General features: G+C 37.0%; 1 protein-coding gene across 2 annotated transcripts in view; it reads right to left on the bottom strand.

The window, feature by feature from the left end:
* The window catches only part of Mtr4 (exosome RNA helicase Mtr4), a 499,068-nt gene that overhangs the window by 373,489 nt on the left and 108,124 nt on the right, over positions 1-17,455 (bottom strand). For both annotated transcript variants that reach the window (XM_090371841.1, XM_090371842.1), the window contains exon 7: positions 10,247-10,371. In XM_090371841.1, coding sequence (XP_090227967.1) covers positions 10,247-10,371 — 125 coding nt within the window. The remainder of the gene's footprint in view (positions 1-10,246; positions 10,372-17,455) is intronic.

Genomic DNA, 17,455 nt, shown 5'->3' with positions numbered 1-17,455 from the left:
CTAATACAATGGGATAATCACCTCTTTATCTCCGCTAACAAAATTCCTGTATATCACTGACAAAACAACGAGCTGAACTGGCAGCCAGTCTGTACTGCTCAGAGAGCTACATTGCACAATTACCTTCAGGTCTTTTTCATTTTACACTACTCTGAGTATAATACCATACACACAGCTGATATGCTACTTTGGAAATATTGCTATCCATATGTAGCACCTTGCAATTGTCAATGTTAAACCTGAATTACCATTTCTCAGCTCATTTGCCTAATTTTTCTAGATCTTGTTGCAGCAGCATTCGAGATAATATGGGATACACAAGCCAAAAGTGAAGAAATTCTCTAGAATCCTGAAGTCGTAAGACTTAATAAAATAACAAATCAAACTTGAAATAAATATTACTGGAGGGATACAAAAAATTGTTAAATACAAGTTTAATTTTTTTTTTGAAGATTTTTAAATTTTTGATGTGTAAACATCTTTGGCAGCACCTACTAAATTGTGGACCGTAGTAAAATCAATTTGTCGTGATTTTGCAATGCAGAAATGATGCCATTTCCATTTCATAACAAAGAAAAATGGAAAAAAATTTATGATTCACCTCTTGATGGAAATATATATATAAGCACTTCAATAATACAGATGGGCACTGTGATGCCTACCTTCGATAAACTGCAACCAGCTGGCATAAACCAGCACCTAGCACTTGTTAATGTTACAAGCAGAAAAACGTTTATGATTGGGGCATGTCACTTAGGTGGCTTTGAGCTAACAATTGCATCCGTGTCAGAAACCTTTTGGCAACCAGAGAATCGAATATCTTAAGGACACTCTGTGCACAGTAGTCCCATTTACGCAATGGCAGCCTTGCCAGTTGAAGCACATGTAATGTAGACATTACAGTACCCATCTGTATTACTGAAGTGGTTGTATATTCCCATCAAGAGGCAAATCATAAACATTTTTCCACAACCAGCTGGGCCAGTCAAGAATATCTGAATTAGTTCGCAATTAGGAGATAACAGACTACAAATTACATGTATGAGTAGAATCTTTTGCTTGTCATTGGCCATTCTAATTAAGTTGCAGAAGTTCTCATTGGTCATCAAGTTTTCGCATTTCTTTGCAATTATGGTGAGTCAGATAAGTGCAGCAAGCTTTAGATCCTCATTCATTTCGCTGTTTGGATGATTGTAAAAGTTTCAAAAGGGGTCGTCTTCTCACAGTCACGTTACAAGGCTATGCAGGTCATTACAGCATGCTTCGTCAGGGTCATCATCGTTGTTGTCTTGGCACCTCATCTTACATATTTAAATTGTTTTGAGAATGTCCAAGTTCGATTTATACAATTTATAATCTAGTATGAGCTCTTCATTATCATTGTAGATCTTGACATATTTCATCTATGACAGTATTTGTGTTTCCTCATTGTGAAATATGCAGCGTTACCATCTCGTGCTTATACTTGTTGAGATCCTGAGCCAAGTCATAGTTTTGATACCGTATTATGCGTGGATATTGTCGATTCTTGCAGATCTCATTAGCACAGCATGTGTAGTTGTGAAAAGCATGACAGAGTAACATGATCCAACATGATAGTATGATTGTAACAATACAAATACTTGTATTGCTGCAATCATACTATTCAACAAATGGCTACAATCAAATGGGTAATTAGGCTATTCATTTAACTTCTTCCAAACGTTGATTCATTAAAGTAGTGGGAGTGTACCCTATTTATCACTAATATTGATTCGGTGGGGTGAGTAGGTAGCGTGAAATAAATTACATCATTCTTGATTTCGGTTCTAGCTGTTCAAAATTTAGTAGGTGTTGTCAAAGATGTTTACACATAAAACATCTTTTGTGTGTACAGGGTACACAGAGATTTTTATTTTTTATAAAATTTTGATTTTGATTTTATTTTTAACAATAATCCTCCTCTAATGTTTAACTATAAAGTCAAAATAGGAAAAAATTAATATTTAAAAGCATTAGTACACATAGCATTTCAATTTTTACAACCTTCAAAATAACTCACAAAGAATGCACTCCAAATCATGTTAGTGTGGTCCAGAAAGCAAACTAATGCAATGGTTAAAGAATATGGTCACAAGTATAGTTGAATATAACCTTGGGGAAAAACCAGCAGGCCAAAGCAGAAAAATAATGCTGAGATGAGATTCCATAAATTGCACTATGATGGAGTCACGGGGAACATAACAAAAACCCGTATTAAGGATTTGTTGAGCTAGAAAAAGCATATGATGAATGATGAATACGTAAAATATTTATTAAACACTCTACCATGTTAAATACTTTATTAGTTTATTGTTTGAAAGGATAAACTGATACACCTTGATAAAAACACAATTATATATTGGGGACTGTCCGAAATGGAGCAAAGTTTATTTAGTCATGGTATTTTGTTCGTATTAGACTTATAGTGGAGGGGGGGGGGGGATTTAAATTTTAAAAAAAATTATGAGATACCTTCCTAACATTGTTAACTATCAAAAAAAAAAGTAAACTTCAGCCATTATCAACCCACTGCAGGATGGAAGCCTCCTCAACAATTCATGTTGAGGGAAATGGACCATAACGTGCCACGCTGGTCCAGTGCGGGTTGGCAGATTGACCATATTTAGCAGTCAGGGGCTTGAACTCCGGTCTACTCAAAGAGCATGTGCTACTGCACTCCCGCTCCTGACCATTTGGCTACGGAGGCCTTCGTTAACTATCAAATTTACCTTTGAATTTATTCAAGCTGTCAGCCTCACTACCAGCTAAGGCAACTCATTTCAATACAGCCAGGCCTCGTATAACGCGAATTCAATTAATGTATTTTTCAGTAACTGCTATTTGAAAAAATTATACCACTTTTCACTTTAAACGATGCAAATTTACAGTTAACGCGATCTTTTTTTATGTGATAGTTGGAAAAGATTTGAATCATGCATTAAGCTTGCCGCGCGTCGGGCAAGCAATAAACAAGCATTTGCCTGCTGCCTGCCTGCCTGCCTCAGTGCGTTCCATCAACCATCAGAAGAAGAAGATGTGTTAATTGTTTGTCTCCCACTAATAGTCACTTGCAGACTTGCATTTAAAAATTCAAATTCAAATTTAAAAATTCAAATTTTTAAATGAGCCAGGTGAAAATGTTACCACAAAGGAGATAACGGTAAAAGAACTAGATGAAATCTTTCGTATCGCAGAGAACGTCAAACAAAAGGTTTAAGGTTCTCTGCAATATTCATTTTTCCAGGGATTAGAGAAGATTGTTGTTGGCTATCAGAAACGGATTGATGAAAAAAAGAAAAAACCAACAATGTTCAAACGACTCTGTTCAAATATGCCTGTAACAAATAGTTTCTTCACTGTGTATTTTATGCCAGGGGTTCCCAAACTTTCTCGGTTCACGGCACCCTTAGTGTCTCAGTAATTTTTTCACAGCTCCCCTAGCCCAAAGGAATACCTAACAGTTCTGTTTAATTACTAATTAGGTCCAAACAACTTAATAAGTAATGCTGAAACTGTGAACTACCTCAAGCTAGTAGTTTGCATGGTTTGCGACAAATGTCGAATATTGCTGTGTTTCCCATGAAACTTTAAAAATATTTCACGGCGCACAGTTTGGGAACCGCTATTTTATACAATAAACATTTAATTCTATAATTATTTTCATTATCATTTCAATGATATACAGTTAAAAAGTTATTGAAAAGGTATTTTTAAAATTCTTTATGGACATTCCTGAAGGTCAAGGACCAATTATAATTTTTCCTATTGATTATATTATCGATCAACACGTTGCTGTTTTGCGTGATGCGCTTGTGGGATGAATTAATTACGTTAATCAAGGTCAATGATTTGCTGGCTAAAAGAAAACTGTCTACAATCTAGACTTCTTCCACTGTAATTTGAATTTATGGCACCTAGTTCTGGAATTCTTTGTAACAGAAAATTCAGGGTTCATTCATTTTACTAACCCCCTCACAGGGCATTATAAATCTCAATCAGGTACGCTATAAGGTGCCTGGTGCCAAGCTCTGTAGCCAACGTAATAAAAGCCTTCCCTTATACAACCCATTTTTGCCAATCTCATCATATTAGTTCTGTCTTTGGACCCTATCAAGAAGCTCAATGTCTTTTTTTTAGATGAGATCTGCATAAATGGAAACAGTATTCCAAATGCAGTTTTGAATACTGGTAGGTCATAATCCCACTATGTAAGGTGCCTTAAATAGTGGGATTATGACCTACCAGTGTCAACCGGATACTGTTCAATAAATAATCGACAGGACACCATGGGCTTTCCTGGATACCTGTTTACACTGCTCAGAAAACTTCATATTTGCTCGTATCATAACTCCCAGTGCCCTTTATTCCCCTACTGTTTATAATTCACACCACAAAGAGTAGAAGTTATTTTGGGATTGCCATTTCAGAAGCATTATAAATCATGAATAATTATTTATTGCTGGACCCTATTTTTTTTTTTTTTTTTTATAAAAACCCCAAAATGAGAGGTATTAGAACCTATAGTACTTACTACCGTGCTTGGGTTGGAGATTGAGAAGACAAAAAGAGATATTTGTTGACATTAGACTTGAACTTCTGTAGACTAATTTTCAGGAAATACGTATGAAGGAAGGTTGTTCCAGAAAACGGCAGTTGAATGAATAAACAAGAAAGATGAAAAGTTGGTTCTGTGAGTTTGAAGTTGGACAGTAAATGGATGTTGGCTTGTGGTGGCACGTGTTCGGACTGTTTTGAAAGAGAAAGAAGGAATTATAGAAGCCAATTCAGAAGAACAGTGCCCATGGAAGTATCTGTAGAAAAGGCATGCAGCAGAAACAGTACATCTATGAGACAGCGAGTGGAGAGACTCTGTTAGAGATGAGTCTAATTAACTTAACTGCCTCTTCTGAATGGAATCTAGAAGCCTGAGAGAGGTTTTGGGGGCACCGCCCCAAATGTGGGAACAATATTCTATGGTAAGGCGGATTCGTAATTTGTACAGAGTGAACAGCTGTCTAGAAGAAAAGTAACGCTGAGAGCGAAAGAGAAAACCAAGTTTTTTAGATGCAGAAGAATCCTTTTTGTGAGATATAAGACAAAACTGAGTTTTAGAAGGATTGAAATCAATTAAGTTGTCGTTGCCCCACTGGAGAATTACCTGGAGACCGGCATTTAAGGAATTGGTAGCAGATTTTCGAGAATATGAAGCTGATTGAGCAGGACAAGGTTTCTCAAAATGGAAAGTGGAATGCAATGTGCTATCATTGGCAAAACTATGGATAGGATTTTCAGTCAAGGGAAGAAAGTAATTAATATAAAAGAGGAAAAGAGTGGGGGAAAGAACTGAACCTTGGGGGACACCGGCATTAGTGGAGAAGTTAGAAGACAGAGAGCCACCTTCCATCGCCCTCAGTGAGCAATCAGAGAGAAAACTGGATAACCAATTACAAAAAACAGTTGGCAAACCTTAAGATGGAAGCTTGTTTGGCATAAAGACCTTTATGCCAAACACGATCGAAAGCCTTTGTTATGTCAAGAGCAATTGCTTGTGTTTCACCAAACTTTTCTATTGAATTTGTCCATAAATGGGTAACATAAACCAGAATATCACCAGCGGATCGACACTGACAGAATCCATACTGGCAATCGTTGATCAGACAGAAGGTTTCTAGATAGTTTAGGAGTTGGCTGTTAATCGATTTCTCCATTACTTTAGAAAGAGTAGAAGTAATTGCAATGGGATGATAACTGGATGATAGGGAACTGTCACCCTTTTTAGGAACTGGCTGGATAAGAGCAAATTTCCAAGCAGAAGGAAAAACATCTTTGGAATAAGAAAATGAAAAAAGGTGGCAAAGAACAAAAGAACACCTTGCACAAAAGAATCCCTATGCTATTTTTGTGCAACTTACTGGATTAAAACACAGTTGCCACTTTTCTGACTATTCTTGAAGCCTGTTCAAGTCAATCCTGAAGGAGGGTTGCTTGGTGCTGATCATTAACATCTTTCCCAATCTTTATGTCACTGCATTTTGTCACCATACCATTTATCCCTTCATCAATGTCATTTATAGATACCAGAAACAACAGTGTTCCAAGAACTTATCTCTGAGGGACCCCACTTCTGGCAGTACCTCTGCTATGCAACCACCCTGCAATCCATCTAAGATTCTTTTTAGTAATTCCAAAACATTCCAGCTTATACAGTAACCTTTCATAATGGACTAAAAATGCCTTGCTAAAATCTAAATAAACTGTCAAAACTGTTCACTTTATCCAGCTCATGAGTAACTGTGTCAAAACAGCTTACCAGGTTATTTAAACATAATTTTCCCTTAACAAAGCCATATTGTGTGAACTTCAGAATGCCATTTCTTTTTAAATGTTCCTGCATTTTACTGTTAATATTGCCTATAAGACTTTCTCTACCACTAAAGTCAGACTAACCAGTCTATAGTTACCAACTTCACTCTTAAAACCACCTTTATGTACTGGGATACACTGGCACTTTTCCAAACCAAAGTAATCCGCCCCCCCTCCAAGTCCAAAGATGCCCTCATAATTAACATCCGTAGTTCAATACACACTCTCTACTGCCTCCCCCAAAATCATTGTGTATATGCCACCAATTTCAGGATACTTACTTGCCTTTATGCTCAAAGGCTTTTCTAGTATACAGTCATCTGTAATTTCAAAATCACTAACTTTGTGTGGCTCAGCCTCTCCTCAGCATGATAGCTCTTTCATCAGTAAAGCCCAATGTAAAATACCTAATCAATTCATCAGCAACATCAGCTGGGTTAACTGAGACTTTTCCATATGGAATACACAAGAGACTGATCTGATTCATTTTCCTCCTCCTTTGCATTCACTTGAATGAAAAACTCCTTGTCCCCATTCTTTGCTCTCTTAGCCAGAGCTGTGTCATACTCAGCCTTGGCCTTCCTAACCTTATATTGGTACTGTTACAGATCAACTTGAAGGTGTTGCTGGCTTCAGTAGTTTTCTTGATCTGTAACTTCCCTATGCTATTTTTGTGCTCTATTAGACTGGCAAGCTGTGTATTCACCCACCTCAGCATCCTCCTCATGCTATATTTTCATAATGGTATACATGTGTTCATGGCTTCAGTGATTATTTGTTTGATTCTAATCTATTCACCCTCTCTGCAGTTCGCCCAATTAACAGATGCCATATAGAGCTTAAACTGTCATAGTCCCCTTTTATGAAATTAAAACCCATGCCTCTAACTACTACATCTTTCTTCGTCTTACATCTAACAGCTGTGCAATCACTAACTACCAATGGTTCTGTACTGTAAGCCCTGTGATGTCATCTGATTTGTGACTAATGATGAGGGCTATATTTTTACCCCTAGTATTTTCTCTGACATGTTGGTACAAATAATAATTATCTAGTTTATTTAAAAATTTTGCTCCCCATGGTGAGTTTTGCTCCAACTATTCCAGTCAATTAAGAAGATAATGAAGTTACCAAAATGAGACATTCACATTGGGTTGCCCATTCCATCTGCAAGTAGAGACTCATAGGCTGTAGACTACTCCAACTTTTATTATAACTTTGTTTTCAACTAACTCACGCCACACAGTTTTCATGCTGGTAACCATAACTTCTGACTCAGCAAAAGCTCCTTTCGTGCTAACAGTGCTCTGTGATCCCACCACCGCCCCTTCTATCTTCCTAAATACATCATACACCCCACAGTGGAAAACTTATCCCAAATTTCTAGGTGGCACCACATTTCTGTTAGCCCTATTATGTCAGCATTAGTTGTCCTAACCAGCAGTTCAAATTCGTCAATTTTAATGACAATACACCTGACATTACTGGAGATTTAAGACAAAGAATTCTTCTACAGTTTGCTACACTAATACACCCCCTTAAGATGGTGATATGTTCTGAGGGTTATAACCCTCAGAACATATCAACATCGGCTGTTGCAGCAACTAAGAAGAATTCTTGAAAAGTGTGCAAGTTACTTTGAACAATATCATCAAATAAACATGTCTATATTACCTTTCTCTCTCCCACAACTAGCAGATTCCCAGGACCCTTAAAGTATACTTAATGATACAGGCAAAAACCCTTGCACCCTTTGTTCAAATGGATACTGTCTCTACAAAACAGAATCACTCTCAACTACAAGCTTATATTTTTATCAGACTGGCTCACAGAGGGCCACTCTGATAAAATAAGCTTGTAGTTTAGTCATATCTGAGAAGATTGCAGACACATACACATCTGACCTAACTTGCAACAGTTTTTCAGCACGGTTCTAAATTTAACCAACAAACTGTCAAGTTGTCTTTGTTTAATATCGTTATTCCCCTCAAGAATAATAATGCTCTAACATTTGACAATCTGTTGGTAACATCATCAATTGTTGCTCCCAGGAAATCCAACCTAGTTCTTTTCCACCTATTTTTATTACAAAAAATGTTACATGTTTCCCTGACAATAGTCTCCCAATAAAACAATCTCAACCAGGTCAGCATACACTTGGCTATTCTGTTCTGGGACCAGAATTGGGGACGTTGCTTGGCAGGTCATGAGATGCTTGCATCCCCAACAAGCTCCCAGTTACATTTCTTTCTTTGAGCAAGCATCCATTTCTTCGGTGACTCAAATTCTCTTTGAGCTTACAATGTATTACAGAAATTAAATTGTTACCAAACCTTTATCCATTAGTGAAATTAAAATTAAGCTATCAAAGTAACAAAGAATTTAACTTAGTAGAAATACTTTAGAAAAGTTAAGAATTAAATTATCAAAATATTGTAAAAATCTCACAGAATTACTAAAATAAAATTTTAGTAATTCTGTGAGAATTATTGAAAAAAAGATTTAAAAATTGCAGAAATGAAATGCAAACAAAAATTTTGTCTAACAAACAAATTAAGTTAGTTAAGCTGCCAGAGCCAACTTAAAATACATCTGCTTTCTTAAACTGCCTACAGGACTACAACAGGACTCAGTTAATACATTTACTATGTAGTTTGGCAAATATTAGCATTAGTAGAGGCAAGAAAGCAAGCTTATACAGCATCAGCCAAAAAAAAAAAAAATTCCCATTTCACCCAACCAATTGCACCAAAAGTTTGTCCAGTTCTTCCTTGAATTTATTTAAGCTATCAACTTCCACAATGATAGATGGAAGTTTGTTCCAGCAATCGACCACTTGCTGGCTAAAGGCCACCATTGATCTATAAAATTAGTCTGCCAGGCTCGCAACTAATCGGCTACAAACAAGACAGGGCAGCTTGCTCGAATTCATCCACAAAAGGAAGGAACTCTCAGTTCTTTCACTCAACTGCCAAAGCCTATGGGTGCATCATGGCAACCTTACTGATACTGTTACACAGCAATGCCAAATCTTGCTGCTATCTGAGACTTGGTTAGACAATAACCAGAGTATCAGCATCCTGAACTTCGACTGCAAGGTTCAATTCAAGCATGAAACCAAATGGACAGATGGGGTCACAATATATCACAATAAGATGGACGAGGTACACATTGTTACGCCATACTTAGATATCATCTATTGAAAAATGTTTGGTTCGACAGTGTTTGGCCCGTTAGCGACATATGTATAGCAGCATGTTTGTTACCCAATGGCCAAGTGATACTTAAAAAGGTGGTGTATATTTCTCCTACCAGTGACATACAAGATATAATTGACTTCAATCATTACCTTTTGCTGCTGTACTCAATTCAAGGTGCAGCACTGTTAAAGAAAGATTTACATGAAATACCTATGATTGTGAGGGACGATTTCAATGTTAACTTCAGATTGGAAGAATTAAACTGTTAATTACTGGAAGAAACATTCGATCTAAATCTAAACACTAATCCCTCAATTTTAACTACAAGATCAGATATCTCAATCGATGCTGTTAGATATATAGATACACTGCAATCGCAAGTATACGTCTCTTACTTTAGTTATCATAAATCCATTGTATCTTGTCTTCCAGCTTAAATTATGGATATTTGTGAATGATCAATAAAATATTTACAATACACAAGTTCTTTTATTTCGAAATCAATATGTACAAATCAAAATACCTAACTAAAAGAAACGCAGAGGATGTTTCCCATAAAACCATCAACTGCGCTTGCTCAGCACAAGTGCCACATTTTTTATACTATGAGAATCAGCATAAATCAGCTTCTTTTTTATACAGAAAGAAATCACCTTATTTACCTGCATATGAAGGTGGCAAATCCACTCTGCAAACTGCCTAGCATTTGGAATCGTAGCAGATAAGAAAACGTAATGAACACTATCTGGTAACAAAATTATAGTTTCCTCCCAAACTACTCCTCTTTCTAAAATATAAATAAGAAACATATATTAATACTCTGCTTTGTCACATTCAGTTTACACATTTTTTGAGAAACAAACTTCTTATATAGGGCACAACAGCATCTAATTTTCTTTCTATATGTAAAATGAACTTTCGTTAACTCAGCAGAAGCATCCTATTCTCTGATAGGGCCAGGGGAAAAATATTTAATCCTAGTGACTCACTTGTTGGGGAATACAGGGTGTTCAAAAAGTCACTGTGCACTTTTCTAATCATATTTAGTTTATATTTCACATTTTGATCCCAATATGGTTTTAACAACTGAAGAACGTGTCTGGCTCGTCGAACACTTATTCCGAAAAGGTGATAGATACACAGATGTGGTGTGACAGCGATTTGCTGACAAATTCCCAGATACACCTGTTCCACATCGCAATACAGTTCGTAACCTTGTTGATAAGTTTCGGGAAACAGGAGCAGTAGATGATGTCAAATGCTGTGGAAGGCCAGAAAAGCTATCAGAGGAGAAACTGTTGGATATTTCTGACAGTATGCTGCAGAGTCCATCAAAATCATTACGAAAGTTAGCTCAGCAGCATGATATTGGTCTTGGAACTGCTCATAAAGCCGTCAGAAAGAAATTAAAACTCTTCCCATACAAAATAATGGCGGTACATGAAATGAAAGCAACTGATCATGAAAAACGAATATGCTATTGCAGATGGTTTAACCGATTTATTGAAGAGAGTACAGCTAATGTGTTGGATGTGACCTTTTTTCACTGACGAAGCATGGTTCCATCTCTCAGGTTATGTTAATTCGCAAAATTCAAGATTGTGGTCATCCAATAATCCTCACACTTTGCACGAAACGCCCCTACATGATTTCAAGATTGGTGTGTGGGTTGCGATTTCCAGATGTCGAATTGTTGGCCCTATTTTCTTTATGAACACAAACAGCAAGTGCTATTGTTTGGAGATTCTTCACACCTTCAATCGGTCAGATGACAAGTGATGAAATCAATCACTCGTGGTTTCAACAGGATGGTGCTACTGCCCACACATCTCACAGATCTATGCAGTTATTAAAGGAATGTTTTGGAGACCGCATTATTTCGACAGATGTGTGGCCCCCACGATCACCAGACTTTTATCTATGGGGAGCAGCAAAATCAGCAGTGTATCGAGCTTGTCCACACGTGCTGGATGACTTGAAGGCAGTGATAACAGCATTCATTCAGTCTATTTCAAGCGAGCAACTGACAGCGGTGTTTGGAAACAAAATAAGAAGGATCCAAGCCTGTATTGATGCTAAGGGGGGTCACTTTCAACATTGTTTATAATTGTCATTCATATTTACCTCCTGTATTCTATATTGAAACACGTCTGTTAATAAATATATAAGTGCACAGTGACTTTCCGAACACCCTGTATAAGCTAATACTTTTCGTGCCTTCCTAATAGCGTTGTATGAGCATTTTTTAAAATCTATTTATATTATTTTTTTTCACTTTGTGAAAGCTGAGTGAGTCTAAAAGAGTATGTGATATCATTTAAGTTACTCTGTATTTACATTACTACATATGATTCCAGCCAAGCACATTTCCTCATGTAGTAAAACAGTGCTTTTCATCACGACATGTTTATCGCTATCCAAAAGCTTCTCGGAGCTCACCACTTGCTTTTGTGAGAATTATCACAGAAAAAAAGAGAAACTGCAGTTTCTTTCTTTTTTTTTTTTTTTTTAAGGAACTTTTAAAAAAAGAAACTCCAGTTGAGTTTGCAGCCATGAACCATAAACCAGCTAACCCAAGTGCATTTGTATTCCACGAAGGTGTCACAAATAAACAAAAAAAAAGAGGGCTAGAAAGTTATTCTGACAGGTAGTGTGCACCATGGCAGTAAATTTAATGCTTTAATGGGTGGAGCACAGATCGTTACATTTTACAATTTTAAGAAAGATTAGGGAACAGACATAGTTGGACAAGTTGTTAGCTACATATGATATTATATTAGCGGGAATAATATATGCTGGTCCATAGTTACTTTTTCTTCTTTAATGAATTTAGAAGGTATCAATTTGCAAGTTACATGCATGTGATAATATGCAAAGAAGGCTGTTCATAACAAAAAATAAAAATGATGGCGATAAAAAGTGGCCATACAAAGTAAAGTATCACAATTGTTTTTCTATTTCAGCCATGCAGAATTTTCATGTCACAAGAATCATTGAAAAATGGATATGAATAATTTTGTGTTATTATTTCATGTTTTTAATATTCATGATATACACAAACAAAATTAATAGAAATATATATATATATATTTTTTTTTTAATTGAAATATATTAAATCAATTTTAGGTAAATATTGGCTTTATTTGTTGCATTGGAGTAATGACAAAGTTTTGTGCATTAATGCCTCCACCACACACTTAAATTTTGCAAATATTGTTTCATGTTTCTATTTCATGTTATTAACATTTTTCTGGAAATTTCAGTATAATTAATAAAGTTTTTATTTCATTAAAATTAATAGAACTTTTTAGTGGAAAGGAAACAAATTTTGAAAAATGTTCCTTTTTTTCCTGCTTTTTAATAATAATTCTCAATTATTATTTTAAAAAATGTATAAATGAAATTAATTAGCCAATAATCTACCAATAACAGGCCAAGCATCAGTACACTAAAAGCACAATTCAAAACCAAATACTTTTTTAAAATATTAAAAGTTAAAATCTGGGCCTGTCAGGGGATAGCATATCATTCTTAACCCAAAAGAATGATAATTCTACTGCTAGATGAAGTTTACAATGCAGATATCTTAAATCATGTAAATAATAAAAACCAAATCGTATGGAGGAAGAAGCTTAACTAAAAATTTATTCCGCAGTGAAAAAAATTAATATTCATCACTAAAATGGAAAACATCACCTTTCTAGTTCTGACTCTCTCTCTCTCAGGGTAACTCAGGGATTTTTTTTGGCTGGTGCAGCATAAGCCTCAGGCTTCCTTGCACCATATGCCTAATAATAATAACTGATATGAATCTTTATTACATTAAAATTTCAAGATACATTTCCAATTCCCACTAGCATAGTCATCAATGATGAGGATATGCAATGTAGCAAATAAAAATTCTAATCAGTTTGTGTTCAAGAGAGTGATGAATGTCAACAACTTTGCCACGATCAAAAAAATTTAATACAGAAAAGGTAAACAAATAGAAAGATGGATAAATTAATATAATACTGAGTTGGCTTTGCATTAGCAACACCTGCCTAATACCTTGTAAGCCATGTTTTGCTCCAAATACTGCCCACACATCTTGGCATGGACTTATATGTTTAGATTGGGTCCCAGAGGGGATTGCACCCAAATTACTTTGTATGCCTACACCTGAAGCTGCCACAGAATCATATGTGGTAGCAGAAAGAGCAGGCAAAGATTTACATTTCAGTTCTGTTTTAAGTTTGCCATTCTCAATAATCAGTTCAAACAACAACCTCTCTATACTGTTCCAAGCTTTACCCACCTCCACAATCATTGAGGAGGTAACCCTGGTTTCAATTTTGAGAACATCAAACAAATTATTTTTAACAGCAAAAACAAAATCATGAGTGGCATTATCATTTAACAAACCAGAAAGGCCACTCTTGTCATTACCAAAAGTATCTAAGCCATCCTGGGCAGATAAAAGATTAGGAAACTGCTTTTCCAAGATATTTTCAAGCTCTTTAAATGGTTCCTGGAGACCCTTAAATCCAGCCGCCACAACCTCGGGAGAAATTGTCAGGTCTCAAGGCATTGATGAAGAAAGATTTTCATCATCAGACATTGTAAAAACTCTGAATTTCTAATCAACACAACTATACCACTAACTGGATGAAAATCTAATGAACCAGTTCCACTGAAATAACTTCACCTATTTATGTTCAGAACTAGAGTTCCAGTTTGCAGTACTATCTCCAAGGATTAATTCACCCAGCACTGGGATGAAAAATATAAATTTAAATTGATTTCCAAAGTCCCTAGCCGGCACACAGTTCCAATTATAGTTCCACAAGGCTTTGTTATAGTATACAGGGTATCTCAAAAATATTGGTACAAACGTTTAGGGGAGGTAGGTAACATCTAAAGGAATTTGAATCGCATAGGAACCCATAACCGGAAACATCACGGAAAAGTAGTAGCAGAGGCACAAGAAGCAGAAATGACACAAGACAGTAATTAGCGGCAAACATTTATTTGACATAATATTAACAATGGAGTACGAGACGGATGCATTTCATGATGTTACAACAGATGCTCGAAGGTTCCACCATGAGACGCGATGCATGCGTGACACCGACGCAGCATGGATTGGCAGACACGGTCAAACACACCTGGAGTTTCTTTGATAGTAGCAGCAGCGCAGACGAGTCTTGCCACGAGATCCATTTCCGTCTCCACAGGAAATTCACACACGATCGATTTGAGGGCCCCCCACAGAAAGAAATCAAGGCTCGATAAATCAGGTGAACGTGGGGGCCACGCAACGGGTCCACCACCGCCAATCCATCGACGCCCAAAACGCCTGTTCAAATGGTCATGAACACACCTTCCATAATGGGCAGGCACCCTGTCATGTTGAAACCAAATGTTGCGTCTCACATTTGCTGACACATCGTCACGTAACCCTGGTAGAACTTGTTCAAGAAAGATCCGATATTTAGCGGAGTTCATGCGGGATGGTAACAGGTATGGGCCGACTAAGCAGTCACCGACCATACCTGCCCACACATTTATTGCGAAGCGATGTTGTGCTGCATGGGGGTGCACACCATGTGGGTTGTGCTCACATGAGCATTGTGCTGATTGAATAAGCCTTCCCGAGTGAAATAAACCTCATCCGTGAACAAAACATAGGCTGGAAAATTCAAGTCTTGAACACTTTCTTGGAGAAACCACTGCGCAAAAGCCACATGTGCAAGATGATCTTGGGGGAGCAGTAACTGAACCCTTTGGAGATGAAAGGGGTGTAACAAATCGTCATGCCAGACACGCTGTACACTGCAACGAGCCACTCCTAAGGCAGAGGCAACGGCATGTGTGCTGGTAGTAGATTATTCTGGACGGCATTCAACACACTTTCTTCCATGGCGGGAGTTCGCGTCGAACATGGTCTGCCCGCACTACTCCTGTTACCTCTAAATGACCCATAATCGCACAAATTTTGATGCACACATGCAAACAAACGGTGGTTCGGTACATGTCTGTCTGGGAAGCATTCTCCATAAATGCGTTGAGGGCTTGTCCATTGCCCTCTGCTAATCCATATACTAGGTTCATGTCTGCCAGCTCACAGTTCGTATATAATTGCATGCTCTTTGTGCGGCGACTACCACGCCATGTGTACCGACTTACAGTGAAGTTTCAGGTTATGGGTTCCAATGCGATTCACATTCCTTTAGATGTTACCTGCCTCCCCTAAACGTTTGTACCAATATTTTTGAGACACCCTGTATATTCCAATGTTTCAGAACTGTTAGAAAATCCATAGGTAAACATAGTTTGTATCTGGATGAAAAACTGTATGAACCAAAATTTCCTTGAAACTTGTCGCTTTTTTGAGATTTTCTATCTCAGTAACTTATCGGTAAAGTGTATTTAGGGTCAGACGACACAAGGGGTTCCCCCATCTCCACGTAGCTTACATTGTGGTGTGCCTGAAAACACATAATAACCAGGTTAGAAGAACTGTGATGCAATGCTGGAGCATTCACCACTCAGTGTAAAAATAATTCCCTTTTATAAACAGAGGTGTGCACGCTAAAAAAGCAAATTAATGGAGTATCGCGTTTCATGAATGATAGGCTAGTTAGGAAAAGAGTAAAAAAAATAACTGAAAATGTTTAAAAAATACATTATGGTATATTTTTGTCTTTTGCACGAAAATCAAGAGAAACTCCTGAAATTTTAGGTGGGAAATTTCAAGAAAACAGTTCTGGCTGCAACTATAGAGTAAAAATTATAGAATTTATTAGTTGAAATTTGATCTGGGTAAATATCTACTGAACAGGATGCAATCAGTGTTAAAGCAAACAGTCGCACATCTATTCAGCAACCATTCTTCCTCAATTTGAATTTATGCCCCTATATGTCTAGTCTAAGCAAGAGGAAAAATCCGATTAGAATTGAGCTTGCTCAATCCATTCAAAGCTTTAAACACCTCAATCAGATCACCTCGTAGGTGCCTAGTCTTCAGACACTGCAATTTGCAGAACTGAAGCCTTTCCTCGTAAGAGCACTCCTTTTTTCTTCTCACCAATCTCATTACTCTTCTCTGTACTTTGCAACAGCAATATTTACTTCCTAAAATGAAACCTCCAAACCTATATGCAGTACCCTGATCACTGCTTTATACCAGCAATATCCGACCTTTACCCATACACAGACCATATTCAAAGTTACATTTGTTTTCCAGGGTGCACTGAGTGATTCGAGAAAAATTAATGTGTTACATTTTCAATGAATGTGTACTGCACATACACCACATTCAGCCACCACAGTCAAGCACAGGCATGCTATAATTGGAGTACCGGAACATTTTGAGAGCATTTCGTTTATACACACAATTCTGGTCAGGCATGCACACATTTGATACAAAACAAATAAAAGAAACAGAATTCACAGCACCAACATGTGGCTTTGTAACTTCAATGGGCTTTTTAAGGGGAAATCTTGTCTGACATGGGAAATCTTGTCTCAAGTATAACTGCAATTTTTCTTCTCTGCCATGTGTCTCAGTTAATCTGACATCCATTTATGCCTAAACCTTTGAATAGTATTTCTCAGTTAGTATGAAAAACCTAGTAGCATCTATGATTAATTCCTTGAGTGTTTGCCATTTAGAATTTGCTGATGGTAAAATGATCAGTAAATCTCACTATATAGAGTTTGAAACTGTCTGAGACCACTGTAATCACAAAATGGCCTTTATGAAGCAAAGGCCCTTTCCTTTACCCTTGAAGGTAGTCACATCTTTAAGTAAATCCCAGATCAATACACTGTGATCACTTTCACCTTGTGGTTCTTTTATCTGCAGATTCTTAATGCATGAATAATCA

The sequence above is a fragment of the Mastigoproctus giganteus genome, chromosome 4 (genome assembly GCF_048544385.1).
Source record: "Mastigoproctus giganteus isolate SK-2022 chromosome 4, ASM4854438v1, whole genome shotgun sequence".
NCBI lineage: Eukaryota > Metazoa > Arthropoda > Arachnida > Uropygi > Thelyphonidae > Mastigoproctus > Mastigoproctus giganteus.
The sequence above is the reverse complement of the archived record's forward strand: the minus strand, read 5'-3'. Positions and strand labels throughout refer to the sequence as shown.